The sequence below is a fragment of the Felis catus genome, chromosome A2 (genome assembly GCF_018350175.1).
Source record: "Felis catus isolate Fca126 chromosome A2, F.catus_Fca126_mat1.0, whole genome shotgun sequence".
NCBI lineage: Eukaryota > Metazoa > Chordata > Mammalia > Carnivora > Felidae > Felis > Felis catus.
Genome location: NC_058369.1, coordinates 33,445,421 through 33,463,752, shown reverse-complemented (window position 1 = coordinate 33,463,752; position 18,332 = coordinate 33,445,421). Strand labels below are relative to the sequence as shown.

The 18,332-nt window shown below is 45.8% G+C and overlaps 1 protein-coding gene across 17 annotated transcripts in view; it reads left to right on the top strand.

Annotated features, from left to right (window-relative positions):
* The first annotated feature begins 4,710 nt into the window (after positions 1-4,710).
* Positions 4,711-18,332, top strand: part of MAGI1 (membrane associated guanylate kinase, WW and PDZ domain containing 1) — a 638,028-nt gene continuing 624,406 nt past the window's right edge. For 9 of the 17 annotated variants that reach the window (XM_023249923.2, XM_023249922.2, XM_023249921.2 and 6 more), the window contains exon 1: positions 4,713-5,649. In XM_023249923.2, coding sequence (XP_023105691.1) covers positions 5,337-5,649 — 313 coding nt within the window. In that variant the 5' untranslated portion in view covers positions 4,713-5,336. Of the gene's footprint in view, positions 5,650-18,332 lie in introns of all 17 variants that reach the window. The other 8 variants (XM_023249933.2, XM_023249931.2, XM_023249925.2 and 5 more) reach the window with 3 other exon arrangements.

Below are 18,332 nucleotides of genomic sequence, written 5' to 3'. Positions count from 1 at the left end.
TTAAACCCTTTTCCTGGAGTTACTCTTCTGGGTATTAAAAGAATAGCTCACTTGTGATGTTTTGAAAGACACCCTAAGAATTAACTTTTTATTTATACTTGCCTATCTAGAAGTACTGAAGGGAGGGATACTGTGGTTAGAGAAAACCCCCCATCTGCCTCCCTGTTTAAGAAAGAACAAGTTATCAAGTAAATCATAAAAGTGCCTCCCACGGATGACTAGGAGAATGGCCCTCGTGGACATTTTCCTTCTTTCTCAACTAAAGGCTTCAATCTCCTCTGCTGGTCTTCTGCTCCAAATCACCTGTATGGAGTCAGTTACCTTATTAAATACAGAGTATTTATCCTGATACCTATAATTTATGCGCTTTGAAGGCATTCTCCAGGAATTAAAAGGTAATCAATTTATATGTCTTCCTCTGCCGCACAGCTGACCAACTCATTTTCTCTCCTCACGTTTTCAGAAAAATGAAGTGAAATGCCACTTTATTTAAAAATTTTTTTTTTAACGTTTATTTATTTTTGAGACAGAGAGAGACAGAGCATGAACGGGGAGGGTCAGAGAGAGAGGGAGACACAGAATGGGAAGCAGGCTCCAGGCTCTGAGCCATCAGTCCAGAGCCCGATGCGGGGCTCGAACTCACGTACCGGAGATCGTGACCTGAGCCGAAGTCGGACGCTCAACCGACGGAGCCACCCAGGCGCCCCGTGAAATGCCACTTTAGACCGCAGTGATACATTTCTGTAATCACAACCGGGAAACTTTGGGAAGAAATGCATTTGGGAGAGAGAAAAGAAATGCACATTTTATATTTGTGGGATTTTTTTTGTTCTCTTCCCTTCAGTGGAATTGGTTATATGAAAATAAGACCTTAATTTGGGTAGAGTTTATTGTGTTACAGTTTACTTCTCATCCGAATCTACCGTGTTTATTAACAGTTCATTGTTGAAATGCTTATGCAACAACAGTAAAAGTGTGTTTGGCACATCACCTGTACCACAGCCCACAGACCTCCAAACAATTTAGAAATGCTTGCAAATTACTCCTCTGTACATTCCAGTACGGTATTCATGTTGAGTCAATGGATGGCGGGGACAGGAGATTGGATTCCAAAGTGGAACACCGTATTCCATCAGATTAAAGGGAAGAGAGAGCAGGGTGACCTAATTAGCGTGCACACACTTTGTGACAGATTGAGGAACCCCCAAAATGCTATTATCCGAATAGGCTAAATGGCAGATGACCACATCCTACATTCTCACAGCGCCGTGGTTCTGAGCATGGACTTTGGGTCACGCCTCTGGGTTCATATCCTAGCTTTGTCACTGCCATGCCTGGGAGCAAGTTTCTTTACTTGCTTCACGTTCCTCACTTGAAAATCAAGGTCATTCATGTAAAATCAAGGTCATGTTCCTTAATTGTGAAATCGAGCTCACTCTTGTAAAATCGAAGTCATACCTGCCTCACACCATTGTTATGATGATTAAATAAAGTGATGCACATAATGATCCTGGCACATTTAGTAAGTCTCAAAGTCAGATATTTTGTGGTCTTATTTTCTCCATTGGAATGTATTGCCAAAGTCAAAGTCCATAGCATAAACGAAAGAAGCCAAAACACTAGGCTCTCACTTTACATCTATCCAAGAAAAATCTACCTCAAGATGAGATAACTTTGAGTTCTTTCAAGAAAACGATCTATAAATACCTTACTTCTAGCCACCAAATCTAAATGGGTTTTGTGTTAGAAATCACATACAGTTTAATGTCTCAAATTTTTTTTTTTTTTTTTTTTTTTTTTTTTTTAGTAATCTCTACAGCATTGTGGGGCTTGACCTCACAACCCTGAGATCAAGAGTCACATGCTCTACTGACTGAGCCAGGCAGGTACCCCAGTTTAATGTCACACTTTATCCATGCATTCATGTACTCATTCAGCAAGTAGGTATGGTACACAATCCAAGCAAGGCATGGATTTAGGTGCTGAGGACTCAAAAGTTTGGATAGGATAGATATGATTTCTGCCCCGAATTTACTTCCGCACAGGGACACAGGAACTGGACTGGGTGTAACAGAGTAGATAGGGTCAGAGGAGGCACATAAAGCTTGGGAACAGCAGAAACCTAGTACCTGGAAACTGGTGGTTTTAGCTGCTTTGGAGGTTTGAATTATTTCTTTTATGCTGCTGGATTTATAATGTGTCTCTCTCTACCTCTCTCCATTCTGCCCTCTGTAGCCTCAGGTATCCCTTCTTTTCCTGGGGGTATCCCACATCTGAAATCTGAATTGTGCCAAATTTCCAGTCCTTTTCCTTCTCAACTGCAGGGACACCTGGAATCCTCGAGAGGGAAGATGATACCACTGCAGGGACAGGACCTGCAGGACACTTTGGTCTCACCCTTCCTGTAGACTGCTCCAGATGCCAGTGAAAGTTGCATGGGGTGGCAGGGAACTAGGCAGGTGGGGAAATTCTTGGCAAGCAAGCAGACTACTAGAAGATGCAGAGGGGAACAGGGGAAACACACAAGGTCCGGCTTACTAGTGATTTGTAGGGGCATCTGTGACTCCACTTTCTAGTGGTATGCAAAAATGTGCATTTTTGTGGGGAGATTCATTCAACAAATACTTGAGCATTAATTAGGTACAAGGCATTGTTCTGGGAACTGAAGGCATTGGGAACTACAAGGCATTGTTCTGGGACAGATCAGTAAACCAAACTGCCGAAGTTCCCTGTCCTCCTGGAGCTTACACTCTAGAGGAAGATGTGGACCTTAGGTTTGTGCTCCAAAAGGTTCTGTGCTGTAAAAAATGCTCAGGAAATCAAGGTGCTGGACCCGTGGCCCTCAGGGTTGTATACCAACACCACTTAACCTTACAAGTTCAGAGGACACAGCTCATCCTCTGAGATTCTGATTGGATGGATCTGTGTTTGGGCTTGGGAATAAAGTTTTGAAGCTCCCACTCATTTTGATCCCGTTAAGTTTAAGACAAACGGATTGCTTCTTTGAAAAGAGGCTGGAGATGAAGTTTCCCTCACCAAGAAGAGCCAAGAAAAATTGGCTGCTTCCCTCTTTCACAAATGCTAGGCTATGGGATTTTCAGTTCTGGATGTCTCAGGAAAGAAGCATCAACATTCTTCTCTTATTTTTATTAGCTTAGAATAGCACTCTACAAACTACTTTAAAAATATTTAAATGTGTGCCCATATATCTTAAGCTTTAGAGGAAAGAGAAGGAATTATCATCAACATCTAACTGGAGACCCCAAATGATTTCCTAATTGTTTTTCCAAATACAACTACTACTAATATGAGTTTTTATTATAAGCCTCTTTACAAGTATTCAGTTTACAAGCTAGGCACTTAACAAGTGTTCTCTCATGTAATACTCCCAAGAACCTTGTAAGTTATTGTTATACTTACGTGACAGGGGAGAAATGAAGGCTCTGAGGGGTCAGGGAGCTTGCTCAAAGTCACACAGAGATTGGATGGGTGGGAATCTAAACACCATAGGCTGGTTCTCAACCCCAACCACTGCGGCATCCCAGCCTTTCTGTGTCCCATCTACTCCCCTCCCTTGTTTAACACTTGGTATCTCTTCTGTGACCAAAGACGAACATGTATGTCCTAAATCAGCGAGGAAAAGAGATGGCTTGGGAGACTCTCCGGGGGGGGGGGGGGGGGGGGGTATTTGGGGAGGGCAGCGTTCCCGGTGCAGGGTATTCTGTCTGCAGCCTCCGAGATCATTCCGAAACCTAGCGGAGGCAAGGCACTCTCTCTGTCTCCACCCCAGGGCGGCACCGATCCCCGGGTTGTGAATTCCGAGAGATGGCTGTGCAGCCCCCGCCCCCGCAGGCGTCTGGGCGCGGGTGCAGATCGCAGATCCGGGGGTGATCCTAATCTCCTGGCCCCAGGGCGGGTCCGAAGGATTCTCGGCTCAGCCAGGAACCTGAGCCTGGAACAGATGACTGGCTCCAGAAGTCTTTGCTGAAAAGGCAGTTAAAAAGCTAGACCCCTTTTAGGTTGAAGACCTGAAGCCCCTCCAGCCAGTTGGCTCCATTCCCTTGCCTATAGTTTTCCCCGTGGCTTAAAAAGTTGGCTCCAAAGTTTAAGGGGATCCTAAAGTTCACAGGGATCCTAGGTGGGCGGCCAGGGGACCCAGGGCCGCAGAGACACTGGCAGTCCCAGCTCCAGGACCCGAACCGGCGGGCGCAGGCAGGCAGGGAGCAGACGCGCGACTCCGGGTCTCGTCGGGCTCTGGGGTACTGAACTGCCTCCGGGCGGTGTGGGGGGGGGGGCGGGGGTGGACGAGCCCGGCGGGGTGACCGACAGCGTGGCCAGTCACTGGCCGAGGGCGGCGAGGAGGCTTAGGCAGGCGTGAGTGCGTGCGTGTGTGCGTGAGTGTGAGCGCGAGGGTGAGTGTGTGAGCTTCCCCAACCCCCACCTGTTTGAAATGGGTTTAAAATGCCAAAGCCAGGTTGCCCGTACTTGAAAAGTTGCAAACAGTCGGAGTAAAACACGTGCGCGTCCCCCTAGCCCCAAGTGATTGGCTGACTCTAGGGCAAGGCAAGGCAAGGAGGAATTAGAAGGGTGCGTGGAGGGGGGTGAGTTGCCGTCTGCAAGATCGGTTTTAGGACCCAACGGGAAGCACACTGGAATCTCTCCCTTCGGGAAGGAGAGGTGGGGCGGGCCGGCCGGCAGGCGGCCGCGGGGCGCATGCGCGCGCGTCTCCTCTCGCCGGCCGCTGCGCTCGGCGGCGCGGAATAGAATGAACTGTAACAAAACAAGCCGAGCCTTTGTATCTGCTTAAAGGGGCCGCAGGCACTTCCCTCCTGTCCCCCCCAACCCCCGCTCGGCTACCGCGTCTCCAGGGCTCCCAGCAACTGTCTGGAAGGGCTTCCCTCACCCTCAGGAACAGCCCGCCAGCGAGGGAAGGCGAGCCAGGCGGGAGGAAAAGAGAAGACACCGCGTTTCTAAGAGGCAAGAAAGGAAGGAAGGAAGGAAAAAAAATAACCCGAGCGGCGCAGAGTGGACTCTGGTCCCGGAGAGAACGGTCGGGCGCCGGAACGTGGACCGAGAAGCACCGGAATGCAAACAAAGCTCGCGGGCGCCTGTGCAGGGCTCGCGGGGAAGACCAGAAAGTTTGTTTTATGATGGCTTGAGTGAGCGAGTGTGTGCAGGGGAGCGAGGCTGCCAAGTTTCTCCCTCCCGTTGCGCTATTTGGGGGGAGATGTCCCTCCCATGAACCAGCGGGGGGGCCTGGGGGCTTGTGCTGTGGGGGGCACCTGTCTCTCATTTATTATTTTTTTGTGGGGGGAGGAGGGGTGTAACAGCCCATCATGTCGAGAGTGATCCAGAAGAAGAACCACTGGACTAGCAAGGTTCACGAATGCACCGTGAGACGGGGACCCCAGGGCGAGCTGGGGGTGACGGTGCTGGGGGGCGCGGAGAACGGGGAGTTTCCGTATGTCGGAGCGGTGGCCGCGGCCGAGGCGGCGGGGCTTCCCGGCGGCGGCGAGGGCCCTTGGCTGGGCGAGGGGGAGCTGCTTCTGGAGGTGCAGGGGATCCGGGTGTCCGGCTTGCCCCGCTATGACGTGCTGGGAGTCATCGACAGCTGCAAGGAGGCCGTCACCTTCAAAGCCGTCAGACAAGGTAAGACGGGACGCGCCTCCCGGAGGCGCCCGCAAAACGGGGAGCGGCCTGCGGAGAGCCCCCCGCCGCATCTCGATTTCCCGCGTTCCTCCTCCGAGCGCAGCTTGGAGGGGAAGTTGGGGTCGTGCGCCCTGTCGTGGTGAAATGAGCAAAGTTGTTGAGAGGTTGTGGATTGTTTGCCCACCTGCGTTGGAAAGAGGGGGCTGGGTTTCCTCCGGGCAGCGGAGAGACTTTTCCCAGGCCCGGTTTGCCAACCTGTTATCTCAGCCACCGAGTACAGCGCGGCTTGTCTGCGCGAGGAGGCTTGGGAAACCGAGTCAGGGGCAAAGTGGACGGTCTCCAGGCTTCTCGGAGGAGTGATGCAGCAGGCGCTGCCGCTGCGTTCTTTTGCTACTTGTCTGTTGCCAGACCCGGAGAATGGGTACGAACGAGAAGAGGGGTCTGTAGTTACTGACCTCCTCCGTCGGGAAATCTTCCCCAGGGCATCCCTCCAGGTGGGCTGGGGCGTGACCGCCCTGCGGTTCCTATGCCCGCCTCCTGAAGATCCTGCATTCACCCCAGAGCTGGATGACGCATGTGTCTCCACCGTGTGGCCCAGCCCCAGGCGTGGGGGGTGGAGGGGGGGGGGGGGAAGAAGGAGTATTTCTGTCTGCGCGAATCTGGCCCAAGTTTATGCTGCCTTCTCCGCCACCACCATCATCATTGTTGATGATGATAATGGTGGCTACTATTCACTGTTAGCTTACTACGTGCCAGGCTCTGTGTTGAATGCTTTCCTTGGGCTATTGTGCTCTGACTGACAATTCTGTGATCGGGTTGTTTTTATAAACCCCATGTTACAGATAAGGAAACTGGGACTGATATTGCATAAGTTATTTGCCCAAGGTCACACAGATACCAGAAGTGAGGGTTTCAGTCAATGCAAGCCTTAAGCACTAGGAGAAAGAGGTGGGGCCGGGGCGGGGTGGGGGGTGGGTGGTGGGTGGGGTGGATATGACCCTCCTGGACTGGGGGGCTTGTTTTCTGGGGAGGGAGTGAAGGCAAATTCCTCTCTCAGAAGCCAACTTTTTTGATGGTTGCTAGTGGTGGGGAATCCCTCCTGCCTGAGTTTAGTGCTGGCAAGGGGTTATCCTTGCATCAGTCCAACAGAGAAGGACTTGATTCCCTTAAAGTATCCCTTGCACCACCGAGTGCCATGACATAGGTTCTCCCGCATGAAAGCACCAGAGGAGGTGGCAAAGTTGAGCGTGGTGAAAAGTTCCCATATGTGCCGCGGGCCTGGAAGGGCACGTGGCAGCTGGAGGAATGTGTTAAAGGAAAGGAAGGCTGGGCTGGGCTGAGCTGAGCAGATCCTTGGAAGCAGGCCCGTTCCAGATGAAACAGAGGAGGGGGACAGAAGGAATTGTCAGGCCTTTTGGTAGTTTGGGGAGCGATGGACTGACATTTATAGAAAGCTCCCTCCATTTATGTCTTCATCTTCCACTTGGACACCTCCTCCAAGAAGCCCTCCAGCATCCTGCCAAGCTGAACAAACCCTTCTTCCTTTGGACTCCCCTAACTGTGTACTTTGTAGTTTTTTACTTACTCTGATCTATGAGTTAGGCCCCTCCTCATTTACATACTAGGTGGCAAGCTTACTGGAGAGAGACTGTGCCTTATTCGTTGTGCATCTCCCCAGGCTTTGCTTGAGGTCTAACATCTCCTTCCCCTGAGAGTGTGTCCTCATCTGTAAACTGGTGTTTGTTTGGGTATTACATAAGATGATAAGTGGAAAGTGTGCAGAGCAGTGCCTGGCACATAGTAAGTGCCCAATAAAGAAGATATATTATGTTTAATTCACTTTGACCAGTTATTTCTCAGTCTAGCTTTTAGCGCTAGGAACCTGGATTATGAACTTAATGCCTGTACCTGGATTGTTAGGACTTGATAGAACTATAGAGAAAACACTGTGTCAAAGCAGTTGGTGGGAACAGCTACAGGTGTCAGCATTTTGGAGAAAGGGTTGGAGGAAAGGCAGGGGTAACCTACCCATCTATTATCTGCCTAGTGGGTCCTATGTGGGGCCTTGTTTTTTTGTTTTTTTTTTTCAACGTTTATTTATTTTTGGGACAGAGAGAGACAGAGCATGAACGGGGGAAGGGCAGAGAGAGAGGGAGACACAGAATCGGAAACAGGCTCCAGGCTCTGAGCCATCAGCCCAGAGCCCGACGCGGGGCTCGAACTCCCAGACCGCGAGATCGTGACCTGGCTAAAGTCGGACGCTTAACCGACTGCACCACCCAGGCGCCTGTGGGGCCTTGTTTTTAATGTGCAAGATGATGCATGTGGCTGACCCTCTGTCCACCAGTCATCAAAGATCAAGAGACATAATGCCAGGCTGTCTCACCATGGAACTAAGGAAGGATTGGTCAGATAATCAAGTGTGTTTGAAATCAGACACCTCTGGATTGAGAGGAAACTGTACTGTCACCAAATGTTATTTCCCTTCATCTAGAACCATCTATGTGCTGCACAGTACTGTTCATAGCAGGTGTGTGTGTGTGTGTGTGTGTGTGTGTGTGTGTGTGTGTGTGTGTAAATCTACTTGTTCTACTCAAGATAGCATTAAGATGTGGATGGAATCCATTGCAGTGTGAAAGCTATTTTATGCAGTAATTACATGGGTACAGTTCTTTCAACATCTTCATTACAGAAACATGGCACTGGAGAGCATTTCACTAATCTTCTGTTCCCCTTCATGGCGAGAATATGATTTAAATTCTGCAACAGAATTGCTCTTACTATGTCTTCATTATTGTGTTTGAATCATATTAGGTAGGCTCATCCTTGGTACGTGGTAAAGGAAAATGTTACTTTTTTCTGCACCCTGAGCTAGCCACTCCCAGGGACACAGGGCACTTTGGGTGCCATCTGTATGGAAATGTCACGGTCTTCCTGTGGGAGAAAATTCTGTTTCTATTTCATGGCAGCTCCCTGGAAAGATGCACAGACTAAAATAGTCTGTAGCAAATGGTATTATATGAAGCAGGACTGAATTGTGAAGGAACCAAGCTCCATGGGTCTACCAACTTGGACTTGGTTCATTTTAGATGGAGGAGACAGTCTTTTGGTACAAGGTGCTTAAAAAAATGTATGGATACCTGTCTATGTTATATACAGTGTGTTACTTTGTATCTATAATATAGCATGTATATACTTGTTATGCTTTGTGAGTATATATTATGTTCATCTGTAGTGAAATGCACAGATCTTCACTATGTAGTTCGGTGAGTTTTGACAAATGTATATGTTTATTTTATGTTCACTCAAATCAAGATCTAGAATATTCCCATTACCTCACAAATTTCCTTCTTGCCCCTTTCCAGTCCATTCCCCACACTTCCTCCAGAGGCAAAGGCTGTCCTATTTCTTTTACCATGGATAAGTTTTTTTTTTATTATTATTGAAGTTCCTATCAATGAACTAAAGCTCTACAGACTCTTTGGTGTTGGGCTTTTTTTTTTTGCTGAACAAAATATTTTGGAGATTTCATATTGTGTGTATCATTCTTCTTTTCCTCCTCCTCCTCCTTCTTCCTCTTTTTAAAGATTTTAAGTAATCTCTTCACCTAATGTGGGGCTCGAACTCACAACCCCAGATCAAGAGTTAAATGTTCTACTGACTGAGCCAGTCCCGTGCCCCTCGTTGTTCTTTTTTATTGTTGAGTAGTATTCCATTGTAGGTATGTGTATATACCAAGTTTTTTTTCATATATATATATATACACACACATATACACACACATATGTATATATATATACATATACGTATATACGTATATGTGTGTGTGTGTGTGTGTGTATATATATATATATATATATATATATATATATATATATATATAATCTCAAGCAGGCTCTGCACTTTCAGTGTGGGAGCCTGACATGGGGCTTGAACCCACAAAGTGTGAAATCATGACCTGAGCTGAAATGAAGTCGGACGCTTAACTCACTGAGCCACCCAGGAGTTCCTGTACATACCAGTTTTTAAAATATTTTTGCTTGTCAGTAAACATTTGGGCTATTGATCCCTTTTGGCTATTATGAATTGAGATGCCAGAAATATTCCAGTCGCTCCACATTTTTGCCAGTCTTTAATCGTCCCTGTCTTTTGAATTCTAGTGTATGTGGAAAAAGAAAATAAGGTAATTAAGGATACTTTGCTATCGGATACAAGCTAAGCGCTTGCTTTAGAATGTGCCCGGTCCTTGGCTAAGCTAGTACTCTGTGGACATTTTGTCTTTTATTCCTCACAACTGGAATCAGATGTCAGAAACTGAGGTCCAGAGTTTGGGTAGCCTTTCCGAGGGTCATACAAGTAGCCGAAGTAGAGCTGGAACTCAACCGTGTTGGATTCCAAAAGCCCATGCTTCTAACTGCTCCATTGGTGGGCCAGTAGGGCCTCCCGACCAGTGGCCGTGGCCTCACTTGGGAACTGGTTAGATGTGCTAATTTCCTACTGATTCTGAACCTCAGGAGGCGGGCCAATGGGGCAGTTGTTAACAAGCCCTCAGGTGATTCTGAGGCTCACTTTTGAGACTCAATGCCCTAAGGTACAGACTAACCCTGAGCATATGGTGTAGGACACAGGTGTCCTGGGCTCCCAGAACAGGCTCTGCCAGCCTGGCAAATCACCTTCTTTGGGTGTAAGTTTCTTCATTTTTTCTTTTCCTTTTTTTTTTTTTTTTTGTAAGTCTGTTTATTTTGAGAGAGAGAGAGAGGAGCAGAAAGAGAGGGAGAGAGAAAGAATCCCAAGCAGGCTCTGCACTGTCATTGTGGAGCCCTGTGAGTGCGGAGCCCGATGTGGGGCTCGAACTCACAAACCATGAGGTCATGACCTGGGCTGAAACCAAGAGTCAGGTGCTTAACGGACTGAGCCACCCAGGTGCCCCTCTTCATTTCTTTTGTGCCCAAAATAAATGGGTGTGCCGTGGATGTCCTTTGCACTCATAAAATGCTGCAATCCCATGAATAACCCAGACTCCAAAAGTTGAAAATGGTGTGATTGTAGTTTCCCAAACTGGTCACATTATAGGTCATGCTTACATATTTTCATAGGTGAAGTTTGTGGCTTTGCAAATTACCCAGAAGCCGAAACTGTCCACAATTTAGACAGAATGGAGACAATAAATAAGACACAACTTAAAAACCACACCACCGCCACTGGCCCCTTTCCCTCACTGTCATGAGGGAATTATGACCACATGGCGATTGAAAATAGTTCTTTGTGCCTTTTTGTGTTTTGTTTTGATGTTGTGTGTTTATTTTGACCAATTGGGATATACTACAACAGCTCGGTCACGAAATGATTCTCATTTTGAGACAGTGGCCTGCCTGTCTTCGTGTCCCGTGAATTCTGCTCCAGGGTCCCCGGGTTTGCTTTCTCTTCCCCCCAGATGGTCACAAGATTGATTCTTTTCCTTTGTGTCAGGTCGTGTGCTGCTAAATGTTTAATAACCGGCTGCCGTGGAGACAATCCCCAGATCTGTGGCCTGAGTTCGGAAGAGATGCATGTAATTGGTTCTCCAGGGTCGGTGTGAGCTGGTCCTAGCACATCACTGACCCTGTATAAGATGGCTCTGGAGTCTCATGCCATCCCCTCATCCTGTTTTGTGACTTCATGGCCTTGTCACAGGTTCGCATTATCTTCTGTTTCTTCTTTTGTTAACATTTTTATTTATGTTAAAGTGATCTCTGTGCCCAGCAGGCGGTTGGTTGAGCTCCTGATCCCGAGATCAAGAGTCACAGATATTACCAGCTGAGCCAGCCAGGCTCCCCTTGTGTCTTTTTTATTGTCTGCCTCGCCTCCCCCTAGGATGTAAAACACGGTTGCCTCACTTGTTCACCCTGCTGTTTCTCAGGGCCTAAAATAGTACCTGGGCAAATCCTAGGTGCTCACTAAAATTTGTTGGACGCATGAATGGATTTTCCTTTGTTGCTTGTTATTTGTATGGCAAGACTAGGTGGTCTTTTATGTAGACTAGGCCGTCTACATCTTTCCGCTTTTATTCTCTATTCATCTTTTATTTCTTCTGATTTAAGACCCTGATACGTTTTTTTTTTCCCATTACCAGATCTTCCAATCAGCTGATTCCCCGTGTCTCATAATTTGTATTGACCCACAAGTTTAATGAATTACCCTGAAGTGTTCCTGCCTATTGACTTTCACTGGAGTTTAAGAAGTGAAATTTCAGATACTGAGCAGACAGGATGATGGGGGGCTTTTCAGTTTTCTGTTGATGTGGGATCTGCTGTGTGTCAGCGTCCATAAGAATGACACCTTACCTCTGTTTTCTTGTTGCATTGTCCCTGTGTACAATTTTTCCAGCCAACAGCAAATTAGATCATTGCTGCAGAAAACAGTCTGATTTTTGTCCTCTCTTGCTCTTAAATTGTGCTTTGTGTTTATATGTCTTTTTTTTTTTTTTAACTTAAACTTTCAAAATCAATCTTTTTATTCTCCGTGCTAAAAGACCACTCTCTGAAGGATATTTTTAGGTTACACTGTGGAACATTCCACAGCTTTTATGAAAAAATAATGCAAGGACAGGCGACCCAACTTGTCCATTGTTTCCAGTGGCCATCCTTTGCCAATGGCTATATTATTTAAAAATAGATTAACTTGACCTTATGAGGCAATGGCATACAGTTGGCTCACTGCATTTGTTGGCATTCATTACCCAGCTGGTTTCAGATGGCAGAATTGATGATATCCACCAAGGGGAATTAAGTGGTTTATAAGAGAAAACATTCTGACATCTCCTTACCACAAGGGTTTACGTGAAGGATGTTGCTTTATAAACGATGGTTATTTAATGCAAAACACCGGTCTCTGATGTTAGTGGTCCCTTCCTTGAGTTTGTATATATGTGTAACAGGATATACTGATTTTTGTATACACTGAGAATAAAGGCTGTCAAATTGGTTAAGGGCTGACATTCACATCCTAAAAAAGTGGGTTATGGCATTTTCGCCTATCTTTATGCAGCTTCTGTGTGAGATCAATAACCTTGAAAAATCCCTCGTAAACACTGGAGCTTTGCTATACTGCACCCCTATGGATGTCTGCATTGATATCGTATTTCTTGTGAATTTGTTTTGGTGTTTCCACAAACAAACCCCTGTGATATCAAGGACACGCCTATCATATTGATGTCTGCTTTATCATCAAGTGTCCTGTGTTGAGTCCATCGTGTTCTGGATGCTAACCTTTCTGAAGGCATGTAGCAACATTAGGAGATGGAATTTGAACATTTTATGATTAAATAATCATCTTCTCTTTTTATGGCTAAGTAATTGAAGAACGGAGTAATCCATTACTTATAATCATTTCTATCATCCTTATCTCAGAGTGAAAACCGACGTCCTCACAGTGACTCACAAGGTCCCCCGTGATCTGGCCTATGCCATTTCTTGTCTCTCCCCATCCATGGCCTCCTAGTCCCCACCTTGACATCTAGAAGGCTTGCTCCCTCATGAATTTCAAGTTTTTACCACATATCACCTTCTCAGCGACACCTCCTTTGCCCACATTATTGAAAGCCTTAACTCCACGCTACTTGTCACTCCCCATAACCTTTTTCTGCTTTATTCCACTCCATTTTACATAGATCATTTCAAGATAAGTAAAATCCTGATTTTGTCTCTCCTAGAATAGAAGTTCTCAGAGGGCAGGGATGTTCTCGATTTGTTCACCGCTATATTCCTAGTACCGAAAATAGTGCCTGGTACGTAGTAGGTGCTCAAGTATTTGTTGAACATCCACTGGCAAATTGAGAACTAGAATCAATCTCTCCTGAGCTCGGTTGCCTCTGAAAATTCCCATATTTGATAGTCTCTGACCATGTGGGTAATTTGTGATGGGTTGCATCAACCTTGATTAAGGTTTGTCATTTGTAGGCTGTGGATGTGGCCAAGTAGAGCTTAGATGATTGATCCAGGACTCTTTTTTAAAAATTTTTATCTCTCTGTCTATCTATGTATCTACCTATCTATCATCTATCTACTTATTTTTTGAGAGAGAGAGTGCATGTGCACAAGCAGGGGACGGGCAGAGAGAGAGGGAGAGAATCCCAAGCAGGCTCCATGCTGTCAGCACAGTGCCCAATGTGAGGCTCTGTCTCCTGAGCTGTGAGATCATGACCTGAGTTGAAATCAAGAGTTGGATACTTAACCAAGCCACCCAGGTGCCACCAGGAACATTCTTGAAGATGGCATTGATGACCATTTTCAGTTGGTCTTCATGTCAAGGGTTTCTGGCAGCACCATATTGAGTATGTCTGGGAACTTTGCAAACTCTCTCATCCTCAAATGGACTGTGAGAGGTTCTTCCCGGCACGGTTAGCTATGTGTTACCACCTCCATTGTCAAGAGAAAGAAGTACATGGGAGAATTATTTTCTCCATGCTAAGGTGTCAGCCCTACCATTATGGCCATCCGAGGCCTTTGTGTGCTCTTTAATGGGGCACAGTTATGTTTTCCACAATAAGGCCAATCTTTCAGCCTATCGTGAGACAAGACTTGAAGCCCTCTTTATGGACGGTGGCGTGATGGTGCAACTAAAAGGCAATTATGCGCTGGTTATAAGCCACGTTTCAGAATTATTGCTAGATACAGTGGTAACAGGACACCAATGCTGCTTGTAATGAAACTCAGGCATATCAATTTATTGACGTATTGTAGCTGTGTAGATTTTGGATTTAAGCTGGCCTGGATTAGAAGCCAGATTACTAAATTTACTAGCTAGGTGAATCAGGGCAAGGTGTTTCATCTCTTTGCGCCAGGATTTTCCCATCTGAAAATGGGGACCATAATGATACCTATTTCCTAGAGTTGATGGAAGAATAAAATGAGGAGGTTTAAGGAATCCACATGGCATAGGCCCTGGCACATAGTGTGTGCTCTGTAAATGTTGGCTTCTGTTACTGTTTGAATATTCCTCCTTTGAAAACAGTCCAGAGAGAAGAAAGAATCTCTTGAGAGATAGTTGTGGTATAGTTTCCTGGAGAGCTTTTTAAAGTCTAGAAAAAAAACCCTTATTTTTTCTGCATGATTCAGATGCCACTTTTTGGAAAGGGCTGTGGTTGGATTAGTTCAGACAAGTAAGAAGGAAACCCTGGACCTCACCAGTGACAAGTTGATTTAATTACTCTCATTAGGTCCCTGGTTGCGTATAGGTATAGAGGAAGAAGTCCTTTCTCTATTTCCTGGGGGTCCCAGGGAGAATGGTCTTTGAGAACTTGACACTGAGGTTCCCTGATCTTCCTGGCACTGTATCTGGGTTCTCAAATCAGGAATGCGAGGGCAGCAGTGGGACTTGGGGTTATAAGGGTTTAGAGTCAGACTGGTTGGGTTCAAATCCAGGTTCTGTCACTTCCCAGCTGAGCAACCATGGGCATGTTAACCTCCCAGAACCTCAGTACTCCCAGTCGAAAATGAGAATAATAGCTGCCTTATCGGCTGTTTTTGAGGATTAAATGGGTAGACGTACACAGAACACTTAGTCCCCTGCTTGGCATACAGGCAGTGTTTACCAGAATTATCTACAAAATAGCAACCATGATGCTTTTCAGTTGAGAAACGGACACCCTTCAGTGAGTTCCTCTAAAGCAGTGGTTTAAAACTGGGGGTGGTTTTGCTTCTCAGGGGACATTTGGCAATGCCTGGAAACATACTTGGTTGTTATAACTCGAGATGTGGGATTGCTGCTGGCAGTTAGGGAGGAGAGGCCAGGGAGCCTGCTGAACATCCCACAGTGTGCAATTCAGCCCTCCTCCCACTCTCCCCAAGAGAGAATTATCCAGCCCCAAATGGCCATAAGGCTGAAGTTGAGAAACGCTGCTCTAATGTATGACTTCAGGGTTGAGACTGGGAATCTGAATTGTGAGCAGTAAACTAATCATAACTATTAATTTATTGACCTTCTGATAGGTTGCTGAGACCCAGGGAAGGGTTTTGCTGAGGGAGATGATGCCATTCTCATTTTAGCCTCGAGGAAATGAGTTGGAGAGGTCAAGTAACTTATCCTCGCCCCCCCCCCCCCCCCCTCCGCCACTGACACAGATAAGATTCAAGCTCAGATCTACCCGTTTCCAAAATTCTCATCCTGGGTTTACACACTAGGAATGTGTTGACTTCGTAGCCAGGAGCCCCTGTGTCCTTCTACTGTGGGGGTCATTGTGGATGCGCCTCTTTCGGGTTGTGCCCTTACCACCTGAGGGCGTTACAGCGCGTCTGTTGACCCCACCGAGGATAGTCCTAGAAATGAAAATGGATTCCCAAAGTGTTTGTGGGCCGGGACACCGAGTGTGCCGCTCCATATGGTCAAGTTCTTCTACTTACTTGCCTGCCTGTTCTCCCTCACCAACACTGCTGATTCCTTCCTCCTCTGAGCTCTCTTTTTCTCCCTCCACATACATCTTGATTTCAAGACCACTGTGTCTGACAATTGCAGATTTGCCTCTCGGTCTGCCATGCTGGATTGTGTGTTTCTTGAATTCCTGAAGGCAGCATCCCTGTTTTCTGTCTGTTTGTAATCTCTGCCCTCTGTAGGTGGGTGAAATATCTGTTCAGTTGCATTCTTTTGAGGGTAACGAGTGGGCATAACTTTTAAATAAATAAAGATTCTTGCCTGAGATCTTGTTGGCTAGAAAATCCGTGGCTTATTTTTAAGGCATATTAAATATACTTAGCCATATGTCTGACTTTTCCATGATGATTTAAGATGGTTCCCTGCCAGTTGTTGTAGCATTTTGAACTGTAGAGAAAATATTGAATTAATTGTGTTGAAGGTCTTAGAGGGCCTTGATTCTGACCAGATGTGTGCAGTGATGGAGCCTGTGGCTTATGTAATGTGGCCACGGAAGGCATCGCTTTGGCTTGATTTAAATAGAGTCAGGATTTTACCACCTGGATTCTTGGCTGAGCGTTAGAATTTACATCTGATAGGGAGCGCAGGCTCCTTTTCTCCTCCAACTATCAGCCTGTTTAAGTCTGTGTGGCTTGGTTAAGAATTCAAAACTCCGGATCAGGTTGTTAAAAAAGAACTTTCCTTGGTGTTAGAGCGTGTGGATTTTTTCTCAACCCAAGCATAGGCCTCCAGGTTTTGGTTTCTAATCTTATAAATACTCAAATATTATTGTGACCTAGTATGACTGTCAATCACTGTTCATAGTTGGTTTGTGCTTCCACAGCTTATGTTTCTTTTCTCTGTGAAATTTATTTTTTTCCTCACTTCAACAGTGTGTACAATACAGAAAGAGGTGAATATGAAAGGAAAACATATCTACATTGTCTGTAATCACACTCAGAAATATGTGTTAATACTCTATTTTTATACACACACACACACACACACACTTTTCTGGTATTTTTTTTGAGAGGTTCTTTTTCTTATGAAAATTGGATAATACAACACATGCTGTTTTATGAATTTTTTTTTTTTTGGTGCCTAAATATCATAGATGTTTTTTCTATATACTACACATATATGTATTTTGTCATTTCAGTGGCCGTAGAACCATTTCAGGCTGTGCTATATTAAACCATGCTTGGAGGATGAACATTGAAATTTAGGTAGTTTTCTCTTTGTATTTTATACAGCACATTGGTGAATATCATTATATTTACATTAAAAAATGTAAAAAATGTGGACTTCAGATTTTTTCTTGGTACAGATGTTTAGAACTCTTGGCTCACATGAATTTTATCTTATTACTTTTAAACTCTTTTTAAGATGTTTATTTTTGAGAGAGAGAGAGAGAGAAAGAGAGCGAGCGAGCATACACAGGGGAGGGGCAGAGACAGAGGGAGACACAGGAATCCGATGCAGATTCCAGGCTCTGGGCTGTCAGCACGGAGCCCGACGTGGGGCTTGAACCCACAGACTGTGAGATCTTGACCTGAGCGGAAGTGGTACACTTACCGCACCCACCTGGTGCCCCTATCTTCTTATGACTTAATACCCACCATCGTTGCTCTTCAGACAGCATATCAACTTCTATCCTTGGCGCCTGTATGTGAGAGTCCTGTATTTCCTCACTTACCTCAGTTATGACACATACTGCCCAGTTCTAGATTTTTTTTCTATTTAATACTCGTCATCACAGACGCAAATGCTGAGTAGGTATTTCAAAGGGCTTTCGGGACTGGTGGGGACCTGGGGTAAACTGGAAGGACATGCTTGGTTCTGAGGGAGCAGTTACTACTTAGCTTCAGCCTGTTGCTGACAATGTGGCATTGTTGGCCCAGCGTTGCCAGATTTTTCATTTTCAAGAGCATCTAAAAGCTTGAATTGTTAAAAAAAGAACTTTGACAATTTAAAAACGTTGGTCCAAAAGCATGGATGAAGCAAACAAAACACATCTGGGAGCCATATTTGGTCCCGGTGACAAGTTTGCAGCCCCTCGGTTATGTATTTGTGTCTCTTTCACTTGAAGAGCCATCATCTCATTTCTTGTTCCTGTCTATATTTTCAGGGCCCCGGATAGTGACCAAATCACAGTGAGGGTCAATAAATGTGTGTTGAAGTGAGTACTAAGTTCCAGAAGTGGTCCAGTTTGTCACTCTAGTCTGCTTATGTTTATTGGAGGCCCAGCTGGGGACAGCTCCCCTGTTCTAGTTGTGACGAGCTGGGGAGAGGGTATA